This window comes from Prionailurus viverrinus, chromosome B2, assembly GCF_022837055.1.
Source record: "Prionailurus viverrinus isolate Anna chromosome B2, UM_Priviv_1.0, whole genome shotgun sequence".
NCBI lineage: Eukaryota > Metazoa > Chordata > Mammalia > Carnivora > Felidae > Prionailurus > Prionailurus viverrinus.
The window spans coordinates 35293228-35314393 of NC_062565.1; the positions used below are offsets into that span (position 1 = coordinate 35293228).

Sequence of the window (21166 nt, forward strand, 5' to 3'; positions counted from 1 at the left end):
TAAAAATAAGAAGTAAAAGGATATAAACTTAAAATCATGCTTAGCAATGTTTTATCTTTTCTTTTTCTTTCTCTCTCTTTTTTTTTTTTTTGAGAGAAAAAGAAAGAGAGAGAGTGGGGGGGGAGGGGCAAGAGGGAGAGGGGAGAGAATCTTAAATAGGCTGCACGCCCAGCACAGAGCCCAACATAGGGCTCAGTCCCATGACCGTGGCATCAGGACCTGAGCCAAAATCAAAAGTAAGACATTTAGCCGACTGAGTCACCCAGGTGCCCCAATGTTTCAGTTTTTCTCAGAAACTGTCCAGGTAGCCAAAAATTCCTTCTTTTCTTTTCTTTTCTTTTCTTTTCTTTTCTTTTCTTTTAAGTTTATTTATTTACTTTGAGAGAGAAAGAGATGGGGGAGGGGCAGAGAGAGAGGAAGAAAGAGAGAGAATCCCAAGCAGTCTCTGCATTGTCAGTGCAGAGCCCAAAGCAGTGCTTGAAATAATGAACTGAGCCCGAACTCACCATCTGTGAGATCATGACATGAGCTGAAATCAAGAGTTGGATGCTTAACAGACTGAGCCACTCAGGCACCCCCTAAAATTCTTTATTAATTAATATTAATTCATGTTTTTAAAGTTACCTAAGGATCTTGGAATTGTGTAATGAATCAATTTAGTTGAACCCAAATTTACATTTTTATAATCTTTTTTTTTTTTTTTTTTTTTTTTAATTTTTTTTTCCAACGTTTATTTATTTTTGGGACAGAGAGAGACAGAGCATGAACGGGGGAGGGGCAGAGAGAGAGGGAGACACAGAATCGGAAACAGGCTCCAGGCTCTGAGCCATCAGCCCAGAGCCTGATGCGGGGCTCGAACTCACGGACCGCGAGATCGTGACCTGGCTGAAGTCGGACGCTTAACCGACTGCGCCACCCAGGCGCCCCACATTTTTATAATCTTAAACATTATGTGAGGATTATGTTGGATTATTTGATTAGTGAGACAAAATCAGAAGTGTGGAAAATTCAGATTAACTAGTTTCTTCACAAAAAAGAAATCCAGGGGCGCCTGGGTGGCTCATTCGGTTAAGCGGCCGACTTCGGCTCAGGTCATGATCTTGAGGTCCGTGAGTTCAAGTCCCGCGTCAGGTTCTGTGCTGACAGCTCAGAGCCTGGAGCCTGTTTCAGATTCTGTGTCTCCCTCTCTCTGACCCTCCCCCATTCATGCTCTGTCTCTCTCTGTCTCAAAAATAAATAAACGTTAAAAAAATAAATAAAAAAAAAACAAAAACAAAAAAGAAATCCAGATCTTATAAAAAGTAGAAAGTATAATTGTATGATACTTAATATAAAGCAGAGAAAACACAGATATTATTTATATTTTATAAGCAAAATTTTTAAACCAATTTAATTTAGCCAAAGATCCACATTAATTACATTAACTTGGTTCCTTAAAAGCTTTCTGAGCTAGCAATTTCTTTTAAGACGGATTAAAAAAAAAAAAAATCTAGCACGGGGCACCTGACTGGCTCAGTTGGTTGAGCATCCGACTTTGACTCAGGTCATAATCTCAGGTTGGTGATTTCAAGCCCCGTGTCGGGCTCTGTGGTGACAGCTCAGAGCCTGGAACCTGCTTCACATTCTGTGTCTCCCTCTCTCTCTGCCCCTCCCCCACTCATGCTCTGTCTCTCTCTCAAAAATAAACATTAAAAAAATTTTTTTTTAATCTAGCACATTTAAAGCATTAGAAGCTCAGTTTCTTTATTTTCTGTGATTTGGGGGGAAATTAGATTTATATAAACACTTATTTGTCTCTATAAACCAATCAACACAGAACCCCTGTAAGAGACATAGTACTCTAAGTCATTAATACCCTCCAGATGCAGAAAAATATTTCATACTCACAGAAGAGTTAAAGGTATTTCTGAATTACAGACATGTAGACACATAGATACACAGACACAGTGGCTTCATATCCACAACTCACAGGCCACAGGTCAAAAGTAAACACAGGCACACGAAACTCACCTGTCCAGATCTCAAAGAGTTGTTCTCCTTCCCAGTGGGTACAAAATGCTTCGCCACTTTGGAGCACACGTAGAAAAACCACCATCACCACCACCACCAAAGATCAGCAAATCAGGTTTTCTGTTGCCTCTCAATCAATAGACACTAGACACTAGGTCTGTATCATGCGTCCCACAGAGATCAGCAATGGCCGGTCCATAAAATTGAATTCCCCATCATGGCGGCCACCAAAAATGAAAACACAAAATCAGCGAGGAAAAAAAAAAAAAAGACAACAACAACATAAGAAACAGCAATGGGGCGCCTGGGTGGCTCAGTTGGTTAAACATCTGACTTCGGCTCAGGTCATAATCTCACGGTTCATGGGTTTGAGCCCTGCATCAGGCTCCGTGCTGATGGCTCGGAGCCTGGAGCCTGCTTCAGATTCTGTGTCTCCCTCCCTGTCTGCTCATCCCCCTCTCGTGCTCTCTCTCTCAAAATAAATAAATAAATAAATAAATAAATAAACATTAAAAATTTTTTTAGAAACAGAGTCAGCAAACCTAAAGTTCTGTCACACATGGGATTCCCTCCAAGAGCCAAGAGAGAAAGTGCTTGGGTTCACAGAGACCATGAAAGGCACCTCTCCAGTACCGTAGGTTGCTTGGTTCTGACATCTGAGTTTACTGGGGCATCTCCATGAAACCTCCCAAACTCTTAAAATATAATTTTCAAAAAGATAAAATTATTACCCTTGGGCAAAAATAAAATAAAGCCATCTCAAAGACTCTATTTAGCTCATTAATTAATGAGAGATATTATGAATGGTTGAAAGAGCATTTAAAAAGCTGAATAACAAAGAAGTGTTACAATGAGATGGCTGAGTTCGATTTTTAAAAAGCTGGTTAATGTACAACAGGCCATGAATCTTTGAGGTTATCTGTTCCAGCAGATGAAAATTGTTTACATCTCTCCTGGACAAAATCTACAGGTTAATGTGTGACTTCATTTAGTCTGGGACCTCCAGTCTGTGCCGGGGGAGGAAATGAAGTACATTCCTATAGTCTAGAAGATGCTTGGGTGGCCTTTGCCCCTGTGGAATGCTGAAAGAACGTGCCGTCAACCTTTCGGACTTATTTTCAAATTCCAGATAATTCTTTTGGATACTGATAAACACATTCTGGGGAGGATTAGCTACTCTCCTTTATTAGGATCCTAAAGGGTGAGACTCAGAACAGATAAGTTTTGATGTTGGATGGAGAAAGGGAAAAAGTGTGGAGGAAGGTCAAGGCCGTGCTGAGGGGGGTGCTGTCTTGGGTGGGGTCCTGGAGCCTCAAGGGTAGGCCATGGGACAGGTTGGGGCTGGGACTCCAAAGTTGGGGAGAGGGGAGATAGGAGTGGCTGAAGGCAAACACCTCTTTTTTTAATTAAAAAAACTTTTTTTAATGTTTATTCATTTTTGAGAGAGAGAGAGAGCACGCCTGAGTGGGGAGGGGCCGAGAGAGAGGGAGACACAGACTCCGAAGCAGGCTCCAGACTCTGAGCAGTCAGCACAGAGCCCAGTTCGGGGCTCGAACCCACCGACCGTGAGATCATGACCTGAGACGAAGTCGGTTGGATGCTCAACCGACTGAGCCGAACAGACGTCCCCAAACACCTCTTCTTCTTGAGGGTGGCCCAGAGTCTTCCCCAGTGGGAACAGCGCCCAATTTACCTCTTCCTTGCAGGAGGCCAAGTTCAGCTTCCTGAGTGGCGAGGATGAGCTGGAGATGATCTTTGACTGGGTGGATGTGGAGCAGAAGGGACGCCTCTCCCTCGAAGAATTCAGCTCTGGGCTCAGTATGTCTGTCCTGGGAGGGCCTCTGGGGACTTGCTGCACAGCCAGGAGTCCCATGCAGTGTGCCCAGTACGGGGAGGCTGGCCAGACAGGAAAGGCAATAGAGGACCTCACCACACACCTGAGAGCAATTCAGGGCGTGGATGACAATATGGATTATTCTGGAGATGAGGATACTAAGCCTGTGTGGGCAGGCAGCTGGTTTAAGACAGAGCTCCATCTTAAAACTCTAACCCAGGAGGCCTGTTCACTTCTTTTACCACCATCGAAAGCAGTTCATTGTCTGGGGGCTCCCCTTAGCAACCCCTCCTCCTCCAGGGAGGCCTCCAGGCTCACTTTCTGATGCCTCACTTGTGTTCTCCCCCAAAAAAGGCTTCCCTTGAGCAAGAAGTTAAACACCCCCATTCTTGGGACCACAAGCCTCGTTTCTGCCTGAGGAAAGCTTTGGTTAAGGGAATTTCAGGCCCCAGGGAGCAGCAGAGGGTGATATTTAGTGGTTGAGGACTTCCCTGACCCTTTGTCCCCGTTGGGCAGGGCTACTCCAACACCTGATTCTCAAGACAGTCCCAAAAGGACCTAAAGAGACCAAGGCTGGCAGGGTACATTATTTCCACTGATCTTCTCAATAGGGGTATACCTTCCAGCCCAGGGAATGGAACGTGTGATGTCCTTGCAGAGGCCCTGCAAAGCACAGCTCGGCCTTAAATGTCAGCAAAGCCATCCAGAGTTCTCAGGTCTGCTGAGCCTCCAAAAGTTTGGGGGACAACAGAGAGGGAGGCCAGGAATCTGCATTTACACGTTGTAAAACGGGCGGAGTATAACTTAAGTAGATTCCCAAGGTCGATAGGACGAACGTATGAACATGGCCCTGTATAAATGTGACCAACGCAGATGCAGTTATCTCCCCAAGGGCTGAAGCAGGGCAAGATGGGAGATGGGGGCGGGGGGGCGGTGAGCCCAGCCCCACTCTGCTGCCTTTTGTCCCCTCTGTCCCACAGAGAACGTCTTCGGCTCCAGCACCCACGGGGTCCGCAGAAAGAGGCCAGTGCCCTCCGAGAGGGAATCTGCAGCCGTCAGCCTCCCGGTGCTGGAGGAGGCTGACCCTGAGGAGAAGGAGGCATTCTTCGCATTCATACAGCAGCTGGGGGCAGGCCACTTACTTCCCGAGTAAGGCTGGCGCTGTGTGTGGGGGCGGGCCCTGCCAGTCCGTGGGGGCGAGGACTCACCCGGACTCGGTGTCAAGGTGGGAGGCCACCAGATAGAGCTGGGTGCAAATCCTGGTGTGGCCACTTGTTAGCTGTGTGACTGTGGGCCAGTGGCCTAACCTTTGACCTCTGTTTCCCAGCTGCTGTGAGTTTAAGAGCAGTTGTGGGATTAAATGAAGCCCGTGTGGAGGGTGTCTGCTCTTGAGGAGTCCCTCCCACCACCACTCGCTCCCCCTGTCCTGCCCTATATGACTGCTCCCAGGATTGGTGGGTTGGGGGTATCAGGCTCCCCAGGGTACTCACATTCTTAAAAACACGACTCGCTGAGGGTGCCTTTCTTGACCCAGAAAGAGGATCCCCCGATTGGAGTGGTTTCAGGTACGGTGAGGCCCTGGGCTGGACAGGTTTGGAGATGGGGAGGGATTTCCTCCAAACTGTCTCAGCCCCTGGGCTCATGGGGTTCACTCATGCTCATAGAAGGGGGATCCTGCCTCTCTCACGTCTCCCAGGTCCCACCGGGTCTCTTAGAGCCGGCAAGGGAATCACTGTTGCCCGTTTACCTACCTCAGGGGGCTCTGTGAGGACAGGCGCTCAGAAGGTGGGGCCAGGAGTGGTGGGGCATGCAGCGTGGGACTTAGGGTATAGGCTGGCAGGGCAGGTGCGGTGGGGAGCCATCTGCCCACTTGGCAGCTTGGCCTGGGCTCAGCCCTCCGGCGTCTGTCTTCATGACTTAATTAAATCTGTGGGAAAGCAGCATTTGTCGAGTGCCAGCCGTGGGCCAGGCTCCAAGCTGATGCTTTCACTGGGCAAGTCTCATTCTCCAGCGACCTTACTGGGCAGGTATCAGCCTCCCCATTTTACCAACAAGCCCAGAGAGGGCCTGGGAGTTACCAAAGTCACACAGCTACAGAGCGGGAGAAGAGAGAAGGCAATGGAAGCCCTGGGCCGTCAGGCCCCCGAGTCCCCCTCCCCCCGCCACGCCATAATTCATCGCCAAACCGTGGAGAGACAAAGGGCTGTGGGGGTTCAGGAAGGGAGAGGTTCTGGCCAAGGTTCCTGGAGGAGGTGGGAACTTGAATTGTACCTGGTAGGGTGTAGAGGTTTACGCGGCCCAGGTGCCCGGGTCTCCTGGAGTGTTGCCATTAAAATGGAGAAGTGGGCGCCCTGCCTCCTGGTCCCACCTCATATCTAATCTCTGGCTACCCCCCTTCCCCAGGCAGGCAGAGATCTGGCAGCTGTGGGGGAAGCTGCGGCAGGAGGAGCCCCAGCTGGCAGGCAACCTGGAGGGCTTTCTGGCCAGGATGACCAGCCGCCTGCAGGAGGCACAGGCCGACAAAGAGGCTTTGGAGCTGACCCTGCGGAAGTGAGTGGGGCTCGTGCGGAGTACGTGCTCTCTGCCGTTTGGCTGAATGCAAATTGGATTCCCTCTGCTCCAGAAGCATAGAGGCCTGGGGTTCACCTCAGGGCCCGGGAGCTGGTGGGGGGCAGAGCTGAGCTGGAAGAAGGGATGGCTTGGGGGGCCTGGTGAGGAGGACACTGCCTCAGCAGCGATGGGGATGGCAAGCGTGTCTCAGTGCAGGGCCACCGTGGCACCCACCTCCAGGGACATCGCTCTTGTAGATTATGACGCATGTGGCAACCCTGGGTTTGGCGTGGAGTCTGAGTTTGGGGGTGGGGATGGTGACACGGGAAGCGGCGATGGAGTGAGGGGGCAACGGGGACCATGGGGCAGGGCCAGGGGAACCAACATCTTGGTGATGGTTACAGGAGTCAGCGTGATGACCGATGTCAAGGGCATATGGGTCAGGGGCTGTTACTGGCATGATTATTCTCTGGGTGGCAGGGGTGAGTAGGTCAGAGGCTATTACTGGGATGACTGCTCTCAGGGTGGCAGGGGTCAGTGGCTCCTGAGGTGAGCAGTGGGATGGACCCTAAACCCAGGCCCAGTCCACCCCTGCCAGCAGCAGGGTCCCGGGGTGCTGACGTGCCGCCCGCCTCTCACCCCTGCCAGGCGGGACTCTGATCACCATCGAGAGGTGCAACAGCTCTATGAGGAAATGGAGCAGCAGATCCTCCGGGAGAAGCAGCAGCTGCAGGCCGAGGTGGTCTCCCCTGGCAGCCCGCCCCTTCCCCCCCTGCCCTGGACTCGCTGCGGGGGCGAGTAGCGGGGCCAGAGACCGGCCAGTGGGGACAGCGGGGAGGCTGCTGGGAGTAGGTCCTGTCACCGCCCCCCGCCCCAGCTGGCATTCCCGAGAGAGGGGGTGGGGAGAGCTGTGCCTGAGCCCCCTGCCCATCTCTGCCAGGCCTCGCTCTCCAGGCCTGTCTCCTTGTGGCCACCATCTAGGCCTGCGTCAGGGAAGTTGTCCTGAGATCCCTCCCTGCTGGGGCGTCCTGGACCCAGGCCCCGGGCCTGGATGAGGTGGAGTGTGGGGAGGCCCGGCCCTGCTGGGGCTTAGAGTGTGCAGCGCTGGGGCTGAAACCTGTCTGCTCTGCAGAGCGACTCCCGGGGCTTGGCCTTCAGCTCCCAGATGCAGGAGGTCCTGGAGGCCAAGGAGCGTGAATTTCAGCGGCTGACTGAGGGCCAGAGGGAGGTGAGTGACAGCGCTTCCCCGGGAGCCCGATTTCTGAGCACAGGCTCTGACACCCATCTCCTGAGAATTCATGGGGCTGGCTGGGCTCCCGTATAAGAGTGGCCCCCTTTGCTGAGATGAGGCCAGGCAGTGCCGAGGGACCGCTGGGAAAGTCCAGGTTCAAATCCCTGCCATTGCAATTAAGAGCCATGCAAATCTGAGGCAACAACTTTGCTTGTCTCGGCCTTAGTTTCCCCATCTGTAAAATGGGAATAGCCACATCTACTGCATCTCTCAGGCTAGTTTTGTCAAATGAGGTAATAAATGGGAAAGCACTTTGAAACAGGAAAGCACTGGGCAAACGTGAGAGCTCAACGTTGGAGAGGCTTAGCGGCAGGGTGGTATTCGGCTTTTGTCTCCACTGTCCGCTGAGTGACCTTGGGCAGGTTTTTAACCTCTCTGAGCCTTGGTTTCCTCATCGGAGAAATGGAGATCAGAACTCTTGCTCTAAAAGGCCGCTGAGGGGTGCCTGGGTGGCTTGGTCGGTTGAGCGTCCGACTTCGGCTCAGGTCACGATCTCACGGTCCGTGGGTTCGAGCCCCGCGTCGGGCTCTGTGCTGACCGCTCAGAGCCTGGAGCCTGTTTCAGATTCTGTGTCTCCCTCTCTCTCTGCCCCTCCCCTGTTCATGTTCTGTCTCTCTCTGTCTCAAAAATAAATAAAAACATTAAAAAAAATTTTTTTAAATAAATAAAAGGCCACTGGGATGACAACAGATGCTATATCTGAGGGCCTGGCGTGGTGCCTGGCACATAGTAGGTGCTTTACACATCACAGTTGTTACCGTCTCTGAGTCTGACCTAGCTCCTTGCTGCCCTGATGCCCCAGGGCTCATGGCCTGTGGTCACTTCCAGTTGGCATTGTGACTCAGTCTTTGGGTCTGAGACCCTGCCCTACCATCCCTTCCTTTCTCAACTCCCAGACCACCATCCTTAGTAAACTCGCCAGGACAACCAGCTGTCCTTCAGCAATGGACAAGGTTCCCAGAGCCTTTCCCACCGTTGCCTTGACTGGCCCTGTCACCTGGTCTCACCTTCCCAACGGGCTGATTTCCAGGTGCCTCCACAACAGCTGCTCCTTGGAAATGGAGGCAGACCCCTTCGGCCAAGGGAGGAGATTGGACTTTCCACATGGGGCCATTTTGTCCCATCCCCTGCCAACGTGAAGGGTCTCCCCCGAGGTCATTCATTCCTTCACCTAATGATTATTTATGGTGCACCTACCAGTGCCTGGTACTGTTCTAGGTTCTGGGGGACATGACAGACACAAACCCCTGCCCATGGAGTTATAGCCTTAGTCAGGAAGATAGATGACCGACAAAATTAGCAGGTAAAATCTATAACATGTGAGATAATGCTAAGGAGAAGAAGAGAAGCAGGGTGGGGGGATAGAAAGGTTTTGACAGGGGAGTCCAGGAAGACCTCACTGAGTTGATGACATTGGAGCGAAGACCTGAAGGAGATGAGGGGTGGGCCGTGTGACATCTGGGGAAGTGCAGTCCAGGCAGAGAGAACAGCGAGTGCAAAGGTCCTGAGGTAGACACGTGCTATGAATGTTCCAGGAGCAGCCAGGAGACCTGTGGCTGGAGCAGACAGAGGGAGGGGAGAGTAGTGAAGGGGGAGGCCCGAGACCCAGTGGGGTGGGAGGGACTCTGCAAGGCCCAGGATGCCCCGGTGCAGGTTTCACCTTCCACTCTGAGTGTCCCAGCTGTGTGCCATCTCCGAGTCATGTGACTTGCTGTTGGCTCGGGAGCTCCCAGCGGACCAGATGGGGTTCAGAGATGAGCAACCATCACAGAGCTTTGAGCAGAGGAGGGTGTGATCCCATTCACGTGGCAGGCCCTTGTGGTGCTGCAGTGTGTGTTCCTTATACAATTCCCTCTCTCCTCTCTACCCCAGCAATTCAAATGTCTCTCCTGGGTGGGAGGTAATGGAGCTTGTTAGGCCAATAGGGGTAACCCCCCCACCAATCCTTTGTGTGTGTGTGTGTGTGTAAGTTCATTTATTTTGAGGGAGAGAGAGAGCGCGCAGGGGAGGGAGCAGAATGAGAGGGAGACAGAGAATCCCAAGCAGGCTCCGCACTGTCAGCACAGAGCCCGATGTGGGGCTCGAACTCAAGAACCCTGAGATTATGAGCTGAGCCAAAATCAAGAGTCGGCCGCTCAACCACCTGAGCCACCCAGGTGCCCCCCCTCCAATGTTATGTTGAAGCTCGGTCTCCAGAAGCCTGGGGTCTGTACCCAGAAGCCTGGGGTCTGTACCCCACGGTGGCCTTTGGAGGCTATTTGTCGCCCTGGAAGGCAGCTGGGCTTCTCCCCTCCTCACACCCTGCCTCCTGCAGCTGGAGGCCCAGGTCCAGTTCCTCAGCAGCACACATCAGGAGGCCAACGCGGAGAACCGGCAGCTTCGGGAGGCCGAGCGTGACCTGGCTGGGCGGCTGGAGGAGGCGCAGGAACGACTGCAGGTGACCAGGGGGCATCTGAATGCCGCCAGGGGCCACGTGTCCTGGCAGACGGAGGAGGAACCAAGGCAAGTAGCTGCCATCCCTGGGCTGAGGTGGGGACCAGGGGCTTCCTGAGAGAGGTGAGGGAGTTCTCTGAGGCTCTGGTCAGCACCCAGAACACCCCCAGAATCTCCCTCCTTAAGCTTTACAACAACCATGCCAGGCTGACATTCTCATGCCCGCTTCTCAGACAAGGAAAGTAAGGCACAGAGAGGGGAAAGTCATGTGTCAAGGTCACACAACTGGGATTCACACACACACACACACACACACACACACACACACACATGGTCTAGTGTGGTAATGGATCCCAGGCAGGTACTCACTCTACCTGTTACAGCCCAGAGGAGTGAGATGGGCCAGGATGGTCAGGGGAGGCTTCCTGGAGGAGGTGAGGCTTCATATAGGCCCCGAAGGATGGGCAGGATTGGTTGAGGGGGAGGAAGGGGGTGCGTGCAGGGTGAGAAGGACTGCTGAGTAGAGAGAGACCGGGAGCGGGGCCAGCTGTGAGGCGTTACCGATGGGGAGACATGTAAGCGGGGTTGGTATGACATCTATCTGCCCCTCTCCTGACCTTAGCTTCCTAAACCCTTTCTAGTGTCCCCAGGGCAGGTGAGGAGAAAGCTCCAGACACCAAGGCAGTCTCCTCAGAGGAGGCCCCCCTGCCTGGACTATTTGGGGATGAGGATGACTGGGACCAGCTCCTGAACAGCTTCAACACCTCCTCGCGCAGAGCCCTGCAGCTCTCCTGGAGCCCACCCTCCACCCCGAGAGCCCCGGCAGGCCCCCAGACGCCCCGAGTAGTCAGGCAGATCTCCATCTCGGAGCTGCATTCTTTGCCGTTTGGTCAGGGGCCACCTTCAGATCTGGATGGGGCTCCAAGGAGCCCCACGGGGGCGCCCTCCAGGGCCACGGAGGGGAAAGGAGTGGACGTGGGTGGGCAGGACATCAGTCCAGAGCAGCCTGTCCAGCCTCACAGCCTGGAACCTAAGGAGGAGTCAGGGCCCGGCCCCGAGGCCATCTTCCACGGGAGTTCCCCAGGGGCCCCGAGTGAGGAGTCAGGGAGCCTAGTGGCAGCTGCACTCAAAATGCTCATTCCTTTGGAGGATGCACCCCCTCCTCCGGTGACTTCCTCTCCTCCCCAGGCCCCAGCTGGGCCCAGCGAACAGCTCCAGGCCTCATACTCAGATGACAACAAGAGCCCAGAGCCCGGGCCTGTCCCAGTCAAGCCGCCCAGGCAGAGAGAGGCCCTCCTGCATCAGGACCCACACGCCGCTGGCTCTGAGCTAGGACTGGGGTCCCCAGGAGCCGGAACCCCCACACCGGGGCTGGCTGAGCCCTCCCAGGATCCGGAGCCTGTGGGTCGGGCTCCCACAGAGGGATTGGAGCAGGGCCAGCTGGGCCCTGGTGCGCAGGAGGGCCATCCTGGAGGGCCAAGAGAAGCTCACAGCCAGGTCCTCGGGCCAGAAGGCCTGCCCACCCTTTCCCGCAAGAGTCTAGAAGAAGAGCCCAAGGTCGAGGAAAGGAAACAGGTGGATCAAGGAAGCCTAGACCTCAGTTCAGGGCAGTTCACTGAGGCTCATGGCCTGAAAACGGGGCATTCAGAACACCCCCAGCAAGACGGCCTGCCTGCCCCTCGCCCGCATGACGTACCGCAGGCTCAGGCTGAAGCAGGGGCCCCTGCTTCTAGAAAACAGTCACCTCCACTGGACTCTCCCCATGAGGGGGCTCAGCGCGGGGATGGAGCAGGGCCCCGGGAGCCCACACAGAACCTCCCCACCATGGTTCAGCTGGAAACCCACCCCATGCCCTCACCTACAGCTGCTCATACAGAAGAACAAGGCTCCCTACGACCCAGGGAGCCAAGGGCAGAGAACAGGCCTGAAGACCCAGGAAGTGACTCCAAGGAGGCTGAGCTGACCCCATCCTCAGGGTCGCTCACTGCCAACGAGACTCCAGCCAACCCTGATTACCTCTTTCACATCGTCTTCCTGGGAGACTCAAACGTGGGCAAAACATCCTTCCTACACCTGCTGCACAAAAACACCTTCACCCCTGGGCTGGCAGCTACTGTGGGTAAGAGCCCACCTGGGCCGGGGGAGAGGGGGGAGGAGCCTGGGAGGGAGGGGAAACCCAGGGCCCGGGGCCAAGGGGCTGGAGCAGGGCCAGAGAGAGCCGTCTCCGGGGAAGCTGCAGGTTCTCCTGGCCACGGGCCCTGCATTAGACTTTATTTTATGTGGGCATAATCTTACTATTTTACTAATTATCTCTAATTATAGGTAATTTGCTTTGCTGCATTGATCTGATTAGCTTATAATGTGCCACATCAACAAAGCACCCTGCAATTTAGGGGCCAATGCTGGTTGATGGTGAAAACAAGCAAGTCTCCGCCCACATGGGCCGTGGGCAGGCCACTGCGGGGGTCCCTGCTGCTCACATTTGTTCAGGATCAACCCCCCCGGCCAGTTAGCCAAGCTCTGGCAGGAAGTTGTCTTGGGCAAGTTGAACACTTTACACAGAATGTATTTCTAGAGTAGGGTCAGTTAGTACCTGAGTTCAAATCCCCTCTCTGCCACTGGCTAGCAGTATGAACTTGGGCAAGTTATTTAACCCCTCTGAGCTCCCAAACCCTCACCTGCATATAATGGGGACAAGAGTGCTAACTTCCTAGAATGGTTGTAAGGGTTACTTCCGTCCGTACAAGTCAAGTCTTAGAATAATATCTGGGATGTCATAAGTGCTCAATAAATAGTTTTTTATTATTATTAAGTTTTAAAAATGTTTTTTACTTATTTTTGAGGGGGGGAGGGGCAGAGAGAGAGGGAGACACAGAATCCGAAGCAGGCTCCAGGCTCCGAGCTGTCAGCACAGAGCCCGACGCGGGGCTCGAACCCACCAACTGCGAGATCATGACGTGAGCCAAAGTCTGGCGCTTAACTGACTGAACCACCCAGGCACCCCTGTTTTTATTGTTATTATTGTAAGTAAATATTTGCTAATGTCTAATTCAGTGGCCCCTGCAAATGAAATGTCCCCAACCACAAAGACTCCTCTACCTAAAAACGTCAGGATATATGACCACTTGGCATCGTATAGAGCCACAGAAATGCAAGCTCAGGAATGAAGAGGAGACCCACTTGGGCACAAAGACGGGGGAGATCCGTGTGTTCATGTCAGTCAGGGTGCAGGCTGTCTGGGGACCAGTGCCAGGCCAGTGAGTAAATGACAGCCTTCATGCACAAGAGGCTCTAAGACAAGTTCTCAAACTTTTTTCTAAGAATCCTAACCTGGGGAACCAGTTAAGAGTGCAGCGTCCTTGGGAGTAGGGAACTCCTAGCAGGCCTGGTCTGATGTTGAGCGGGGTCACAGGGTCTGCAAGGCCACCGTTATTAATCGCTAAGTTATTGGTTACTGACTACCTACAGTGCCCAAGCCTGTCTTACGTGCCTTATTCCTTACAGAAGCCCTCCCTGTATTAAATGATCTGCCTCCGTTATTATGTGATAAGAAGGTCCCACAGAATTCAGTCAAGAAAAACACAGGTTGCAAAATTGTAAAAAGACAGGTCGAGCCTGCGCTCACTGCTAGGCAGCTTGGGAGTGTCTGAGATCCAGGTGGGTGAGACCACTCTGTCCCAGGGCCAGCTGCGGTTTGGTGCCCCCTGGTGGCTGCCATCCATCTGGCTTCATTATCCATGGGGACGATTCTGGCTTCCCCAGTCTTGAACATTTCCCCACCCAGCGTCACCTCTTCCATTCTCACCCCCTCTCAGAAGAACAGGGCTAGGTGGAGTCCCAGAGCCAGAGCCAAATGGGTTATATCTGAATGTGCATTTTCCATAGCCCCATTTTACAGATGAGGGAAACAGATCATTGAAGACCTGGTTAACTTTCCTGCCCTCGCTGGGGCCCAAAGTTCATAGCCATAGTCTCCTGCCTTCAAAGCACACGCCCTACCCTCTTCTGGGTCTTACCCTCTCCTGGGTTCAGCATTACTCTCTCCCTGGGGAGATTCCTTTGGAAAGAGGTCATTGTTATACTCTTAATGTAAATAGCAGATTCCTTGGGAAGGAGATCACTTCTATTCTTAACGGCATGTTTGGGGGACAGTATGGGGGCCGTATGGGTGGGCTGAAGAGGGGATGGACAGGGAGGTAGAACAGCGGGGGTAATGAGGGGGGGCGGTTATGAAAGAGTCGTTTGTAGGTTACACGGTGGGTATTTAAGCCGAAGCTGGATATTATCACCGGGGCTTGGATTAGACAATCTCGGAAGTTCCTGCAGACCCTGGACTTCCTAAGACATTCAGGAAAGAGGGCAGTAAAGAGAAGTAAATGCTACAGACTTCTGCATCACCATTCTGCAGTCAGGTCTCCCAGGTGGTCACTTCCTGTGGAGAGCATGGGCAGTAGGGGGAGGGAGGTGGTCCGTGGTTTTGACTGCCTCCGGGGAGAGCAGCTGGTGTTCACGGAGGTCACCATAAGAGACGGAGGAAAGTCTCTACTAGCTCAGGGCTGATATGAGGAGGCACCCCTTTCCTGAGCTGGCCTGAGGCCTACAGTGGGCCCTGTAGGAAAGGGACAAAGAAGCCCCTCTCACTCACCCCCTACTCTGCCGGATTTCCTTGGGAAGTGGGGATTGGCAGGAAGGTGCACCCCAAACTTTCTACACTTCCCCGGGATTTCACTCTTACCTTCATATCTCCAGGGACAGAGAGGGTCTGAAAGCATGACCACGGCAGGGGTGGACCTGGGAAATTTGAAGGGCTAGGGTTCAGGGAGATGAGAATAGTGGTGAGGGGCGCCTGGGTGGCTCGGTTAAGCGTCCGACTTCAGCTCAGGTCATGATCTCACAGTTCGTGTGTTCGAGCCCCGCGTCAGATTCTACGCTGACAGTGCAGAGCCTTTTGGGGATTCTCTCTCTCCCACTCTCTCTGACCCTCCCCTGCTCATGTGTGCTCTCTCTCAAAATAAATAAAGAAACATTAAAAATAAAAAGAATAATGGTGAAAATGATCACCTCCCAAGAACCCCCTCCGGAAACTGGGCTGAACCTCAAACATAAGTCATTTAATTCTCCCAACCACTCTGCGATGTGTGTCCTTTTGTTTTATTTTAAAACCTTTTTTTTTTTTTAACAGATATTTATTTACTTAAGTGAGCTCTACACCCAACGTGGGGCTTGAACTCAAGACCCTGAGATCAAGAGCCGCGTGCTCTCCCAACTGAGCCAGCCAGGCACCCCGGTGCGGGTCTTTTTAAATTGTCATCTTGCATGGGGCGCCTGGGTGGCTCAGTCGGTTAAGCATCCGACTTCGGCTCAGGTCACGATCTCGAGGTCCGTGAGTTCAAGCCCCGCGTCGGGCTCTGTGCTGACAGCTCAGAGCCTGGAGCCTGTTTCAGATTCTGTGTCTCCCTCTTTCTCTGACCCTCCCCTGTTCATGCTCTCTCTGTCTCAAAAATAAATAAACGTTCAAAAAAATAAAAAAAAAATTAATTGTCATCTTGCAGATGAGAAAGGGAGGCTCAGAGAGGTACAGTGACCTGCCTGGGGTCACAAAGCTAGCAGCTGAGGGCGGGCAGCTCACAGTCAGGCATCCCTGACGGCATTGCTCCTCCTGCCCTCCTAGGCTGTCTGTTTCTACCCTGCTGTCTGTTCCATAATTAGGAACGAAACAGGGAATATTCTAAAAATAAAATAATGAAACTGGTTTTCTTGAGGGACCTGAGGAATAAACATTGCCGTACAGGTGGGAAGACGGATATGTTCACAGAGGTCGAAACAACGCAAGGTGCCTCGAACTGGCACTGACCGCCAGGGTGTGGGAGTGCGGTGGGGGCAGTGAAGCCCACAGGCTAGGTGGTCAGGAGAGGCTTCTTGGCAGACGGGGGCCCTTGAGTATGGATGGGATTTGGAGAGCTGAGGGGAAGCCCGGCAGCCCGAGGGGCTGGTACCGGGGACAGGTCTTGGCTGGAAGCCCTGGATGGTAACTTAGAAGCGGACCTGATGCCCTCTGTGTGTCCTAGGCGTGGATTTTCGGGTCAAAACTCTGCTGGTGGACAACAAGCGCTTCGTGCTGCAGCTCTGGGACACGGCTGGCCAGGAGAGGTAACCGGCCCTGTCTGTAATCATGGTGTCAGGGCCGCTGAGGTACAGCGGGGTGGAGGGCAGCCCTGACCTCGAAGAGTCTAACGTAGGCAAGAGGCAACCACGTGCATGAAAGGTATCCAGCCCCTAAGGATTTAGGAGGCTGGGGAAGGAGAGGTGAGTCAAGCCCCGGTGGGGTAGGTGACCCAAGGGCCCCTCGGCCTGACAGGGCAGCTGGCAGGGCCATCCCCGCATGGCCTGCAGGGACGGCTGCCCATCGCCTGTTCTGAAAACGCCAGCCTGCCCCTTTGCAGTTAGGCAGTAGCGATCGAAACTTAAAAGGCATATTTTCTGGGGAGCCTGGGCGCCTCGGCTGAGCGTCTAACTCTTGGTTTCGGCTCAGGCCATGATCCCAGGGTCGTGGGATCAAAGCCCACGTCCTCTCTCTCTCCCCCACTCTCTCCCCCTCCCCCGCTCATGCTATTTCTCTCTCTCTCTCTTTAAAAAAAAACAAAACAAAACAAAAAACCACCCACATCTTCTTTGACCCAGCAGCTCTGCTTCCAGAAACTTACTCTGCTGATCAACTCGTACATGACTGTAGTCTCGACACGTTCAAAACAACATCACTTATGTTGTGAAACACCGGGAATGACCAAAATGTCCGGAATGGTGGCCTAGCTGATTCTACCCAATATGTAGAATAGTATGAAGCCACAAAAGAGATTGAGCATTCTTCCCTTTGCACCCGTGGGGAGACACCTCCAAGACGTTTTACGAACTCAAAAAGCAAAGTACAGATGACTGAGCATTAACAAATACAGTGAGGACTTTACACTGTGTTTACCATGTGTGTGCGTGTATGCACATATACAGTTGTGTGTGTTCATAAAATCCCTCTGGAAACTGCTAACCCTGGCTGCCCCCGGGGAGGGAGACTGAGTGGAGGCAGGATGGGGGTGGTGGCGGGGGGGGGGGGGGGCGGTGTCAGACTTTTCACTGGGTGCTGGCTGGTACCTTCTGAAGTCTGAGCCATGAGAACCGTTGCCTATTCAACGAGAACTACCCTGTGAGAAGGAAAACTCTGTTTGGGAAGCAATTAGAAGCAGGTGAGGCTCCTTGCCCCACTTTGCAGACGAAGTAGCTAAGGCCTGGAGAGGCCAGGGCATGGGGTCAGCCCCCCAGGCCTGGCCTCACGCAGACCGTCTGGGCAGGTACCACAGCATGACTCGGCAGCTACTCCGAAAGGCTGATGGAGTGGTACTCATGTACGACGTCACCTCCCAGGAGAGCTTTGCCCACGTGCGCCACTGGCTGGACTGTCTCCAGGTGAGCCGATGGCTGCTGGGGTTGGCCCCAGTTTGGGGAACCAAGAGGGAACTTGCACCCTGCCCACACCCCCCCCCCCTTTCTCCCAGGATTACAAATGACACAGCAGACTCGTGGGTGATGCGACCCGCTGAGGGCAGGTGGCTGGATGGGCGGGGGGCATCGTCACACAAAGAAACCACAACCACATAGTACCGCCTCCAAAACAAACTACTTCCTTTATCTTATGAACATTTCTTTCCTATATGCAGTAGCTTGGGGGTGTCTTCTTAACACCTGGGAATAACGCAAGTGCAGCGACACTCTAAGTGAGAAGTCGTCCGTCCACCCGTCTCTAGTTCTCGCCCCGTGTGCTTAGTTGACAGGCACATACTGAAATTCTGCAGCATGGGCTAGCACCGCAGAGGGGTGTGAAGGAAGACGTGTTGTCTTCTCTGTGGGAGTTTCTAGTCTAGTTGAAGAGAAGTAGGATAAGGTGATATATGAAGGAGACTGGGCTCTGGGTCTGACGGGACCTAGGTGTGAATCCCAACTACCCGGCCCCAACTCTGTGACCTTGGACACGTGACTCAGCTTCTCCGAACTTCGATTTTCCAGCTTCTCGCAGACAGTTGTTAGGATTAACTGACATCATTGCCTTTAGCACAATGCTGGGTATATAGGAAGCACCCAGTAAACAGAAGCTTAGCAGCAGTAGTAGTAGTCATGAAACCACTAGGAAATGAGCCAAGCCGGCCTGTGTAATCAAGCACCGGGCTGTTCAGCACAGGCAGGAAGAGAAGGGCATGGGCGGGAACAATCCTGGAAGGCCTGCTAGGGGAGGCACCTTTGAGGCTGGCCTCGGAAAATGGCTGACAAGTTGGTAGGCAGAGAGGAGGGGCTGACTCACTGTCGACCGAAGGGTGTGGAGTGGGTGTGACCCGGAAAGGCGGTCATGGGGGTGGGGGAGGGGCAGGGTGTGCTTAGTCAGCTCCCTGGAGGGGGGGCCGCGTCCACCCAGGGCCTGGCACAGCATAGCAGGCACCCAGCACGTGTGGCTGAGGGAATGTGTTCTGTGTGCAGGACTCAGGGTCCGATGGGGTGGTCGTGCTTCTCCTGGGAAACAAGATGGACTGTGAGGAGAAACGGCAGGTGCCCACCGAGGCCGGGCAGCAGCTGGCCCAGGTGAGCACCCGGGCGTCAGGCCCTCACCCAGCCTGGACTGGGCAGACCCCTCCCTGGAGGTTAGTGGACAGGTCACCCCGGCCTGGCTAACCGAGAAGGACCCGTTGCCCGTTCCTGCCCCTGCCCCTGCCCTGCCAAAGGGCGGGTCAGAGTGGACAGCGGCCTGGCCCCCTCTATTTCTGACCTACCCTGTTCTTAGGCCCAAACGTGAAGCTGTGATGGTGGGCGTGACATTGACCCTCACGTTGAACTAGCAGTTCTCCATTCTGACCCCCACAAAAATACCTTCCGAGTAAAGAAAGGTTTTAAAAGCTTCACTTAAAATTCCCAATCAAATCTTACTTTTCTCTCTGGTCTCTAATTAACATAGCATTCCTTCTAATTTATTCTATCTTAGGACTCAAATTCTTCTCTGGCGAGAGCGCATCAAAAGCCCCACCACCAGACAGTGGATACTATTTATTTACGAATAGAATTTGGCCACATTCCAGAAACTCGGGAGAATAATAGAGAAGGAAAAAAGCACCCACCCCTTGCCCCGCCTCTGCTACAACCCCTCTTGGCATTTCCATATTGTATTTCCTTCCCCTTCTCTTTTCTCGTAATCATGAGGTCATCACTGTGGCTCCTGGTTGGCGGGAATTTTTCCCTCTTAAATGTAGTGGCTCATCTCTTTGACATGGTAATTCCTCCTCTGGCAATTTATCCTGAGGAAAGAATCAGAAATAATAATCCCTAAGAGAATAGCGTAATGGATACCCGCGTACAATGTATAATCAAGAATGTTTACGTGAGGATGTTATTTACAGTATTATTTATAAGAACAGACATTTGGCAGGGGGTGGTGGTCAAATTGTGGAGGTTCATGGGAGAGGCTAGCATTTGCCATTAAGAATCCCGTCCCAGAAAAAATATTTGAGGGTGTGGAGGAAATGCTTACAATGTAACGTGAAGTCAAAAGAACAGCTGGTCTTCTGAATCCTGTGAGGTTGCTGATATTTGACCGGGGCCCCGTCAAACTAGCCATTGCATATGCTTTAATCCAACAGTACAATGACCTTGAGCCCACCCTACCCCAAAGGGTTATATAAAACAGAGCGAGGGGCGCCTGGGTGGCTCAGTCGGTTAAGCGTCCGACTTCGGCTCAGGTCATGATCTCACGGTTTGTGAGTTCGAGCCCCGTGTCGGGCTCTGTGCTGACAGCTCAGAGCCTGGAGCCTGCTTCACATTCTGTGTCTCCCTCTCTCTCTGCCCCTTCCCTGCTCGTGCCGTGTCTCTCTCTGTCTCAAGAATAAATAAACATTAAAAAAAAATTTTTTTTAAATATATATATATATCCCCAGGGACATTTCTCCAAGTTGGGACACGGGCTTTCCACCATTACTCTGTGGGCTCTGGAACGTTTCCGGGGTGGCATCTTTAGCATGGTGGCTGGCCAGGGTGGAGAGGGCCAGTGGGCAGGACCAGGGCTGGGACCAGTGGCCACACGGAGAAGGGGCTGCCTCGCTTGTTGTGGTTGGCCTAGGGACGTACTGGGTGGGACTCTGTCTGATGGCCAGGGCTTTGGCGGTGGGGGCGGCCACCAGGATGCTCAGTGTGCTCCCCGAGGGCACCCATACCCCTGTCTGTCTGCAGGAGCTGGGAGTCTCCTTTGGGGAGTGCAGCGCCGCCCTCGGTCACAACATCCAGGAGTCCATGATGAACCTGGCCCGGTGAGTGCCACCCCGCCCCTCCCCACCCCGAGAGCCTCCTGGGCAGCCTCCAGACCCCCCCTGAGGGAGGGAAGGCCCACTCTGAGGAAGCACTGCGACAACACAGGGCTCACACTCTGGGGAAGGACAGAGAGCACTGTGCAGAGAGTCCGAAGCCAGTTCTACCAACGCCGTTGACTGCATCACCTCCTAAAAGTCTCACGTGCCCTGTCTGAGCCTTGCTTTCTCCTCTGTGCAGTGTGGTGGGACAGAGAGAGTCACTTTCCTGCTCCCAGCCTTCTAGTAACTCCCACTAGATTTAGAACAAAATCCCAATGCCTCGCAGTGGCCTTCCTCATCTCCGGAGCCATCTCCCCTGTCCCTGCGTGCGTGTGTACGTGCACACTCACTCAGCTCCAGCTGTTTAGGGGGGGACCCTCCCTGACCACTCCCCATCCCACCACTATTCTGGATCCCTGTCCTCTGTTCGTGTCTTTCAAAGCCCTTCTTGGGGCGCCTGGGTGACTCAGTCAGTGAAGCATCCAACTCTTGATTTTGGCTCAGGTGGTGATCTCGCGGTTCGGGAGTTCGGGCCCCGCGTCGGGCTCTGCGCTGACAGTGGGGAGCCTGCTTGGGGTTCTCTTTCTCTCCCCCTCTCTCTGCCCCTCCTCCTCCCTGGCTTGTGCTCTCGTCTCTCTCAAAATAAACAAACTTTAAAAAAAAAAACCCTTCATG

At 53.4% G+C, this 21166-nt stretch overlaps 1 protein-coding gene across 3 annotated transcripts in view; it reads left to right on the forward strand.

The window, feature by feature from the left end:
* The window catches only part of RAB44 (RAB44, member RAS oncogene family), a 33722-nt gene that overhangs the window by 10809 nt on the left and 1747 nt on the right, over positions 1-21166 (forward strand). Inside the window, exons 3-13 of one of the 3 annotated variants that reach the window (XM_047859620.1) lie at positions 3717-3828; positions 4825-4993; positions 6248-6394; positions 7043-7133; positions 7527-7622; positions 10000-10187; positions 10760-12237; positions 16187-16268; positions 17462-17576; positions 18639-18740; positions 20376-20452. In XM_047859620.1, the coding sequence (XP_047715576.1) occupies positions 3717-3828; positions 4825-4993; positions 6248-6394; positions 7043-7133; positions 7527-7622; positions 10000-10187; positions 10760-12237; positions 16187-16268; positions 17462-17576; positions 18639-18740; positions 20376-20452 (2657 nt within the window). Of the gene's footprint in view, positions 1-3716; positions 3829-4824; positions 4994-6247; positions 6395-7042; positions 7134-7526; positions 7623-9999; positions 10188-10759; positions 12238-16186; positions 16269-17461; positions 17577-18638; positions 18741-19137; positions 19897-20375; positions 20453-21166 lie in introns of those variants that run through there. The other 2 variants (XM_047859619.1, XM_047859621.1) reach the window with 2 other exon arrangements.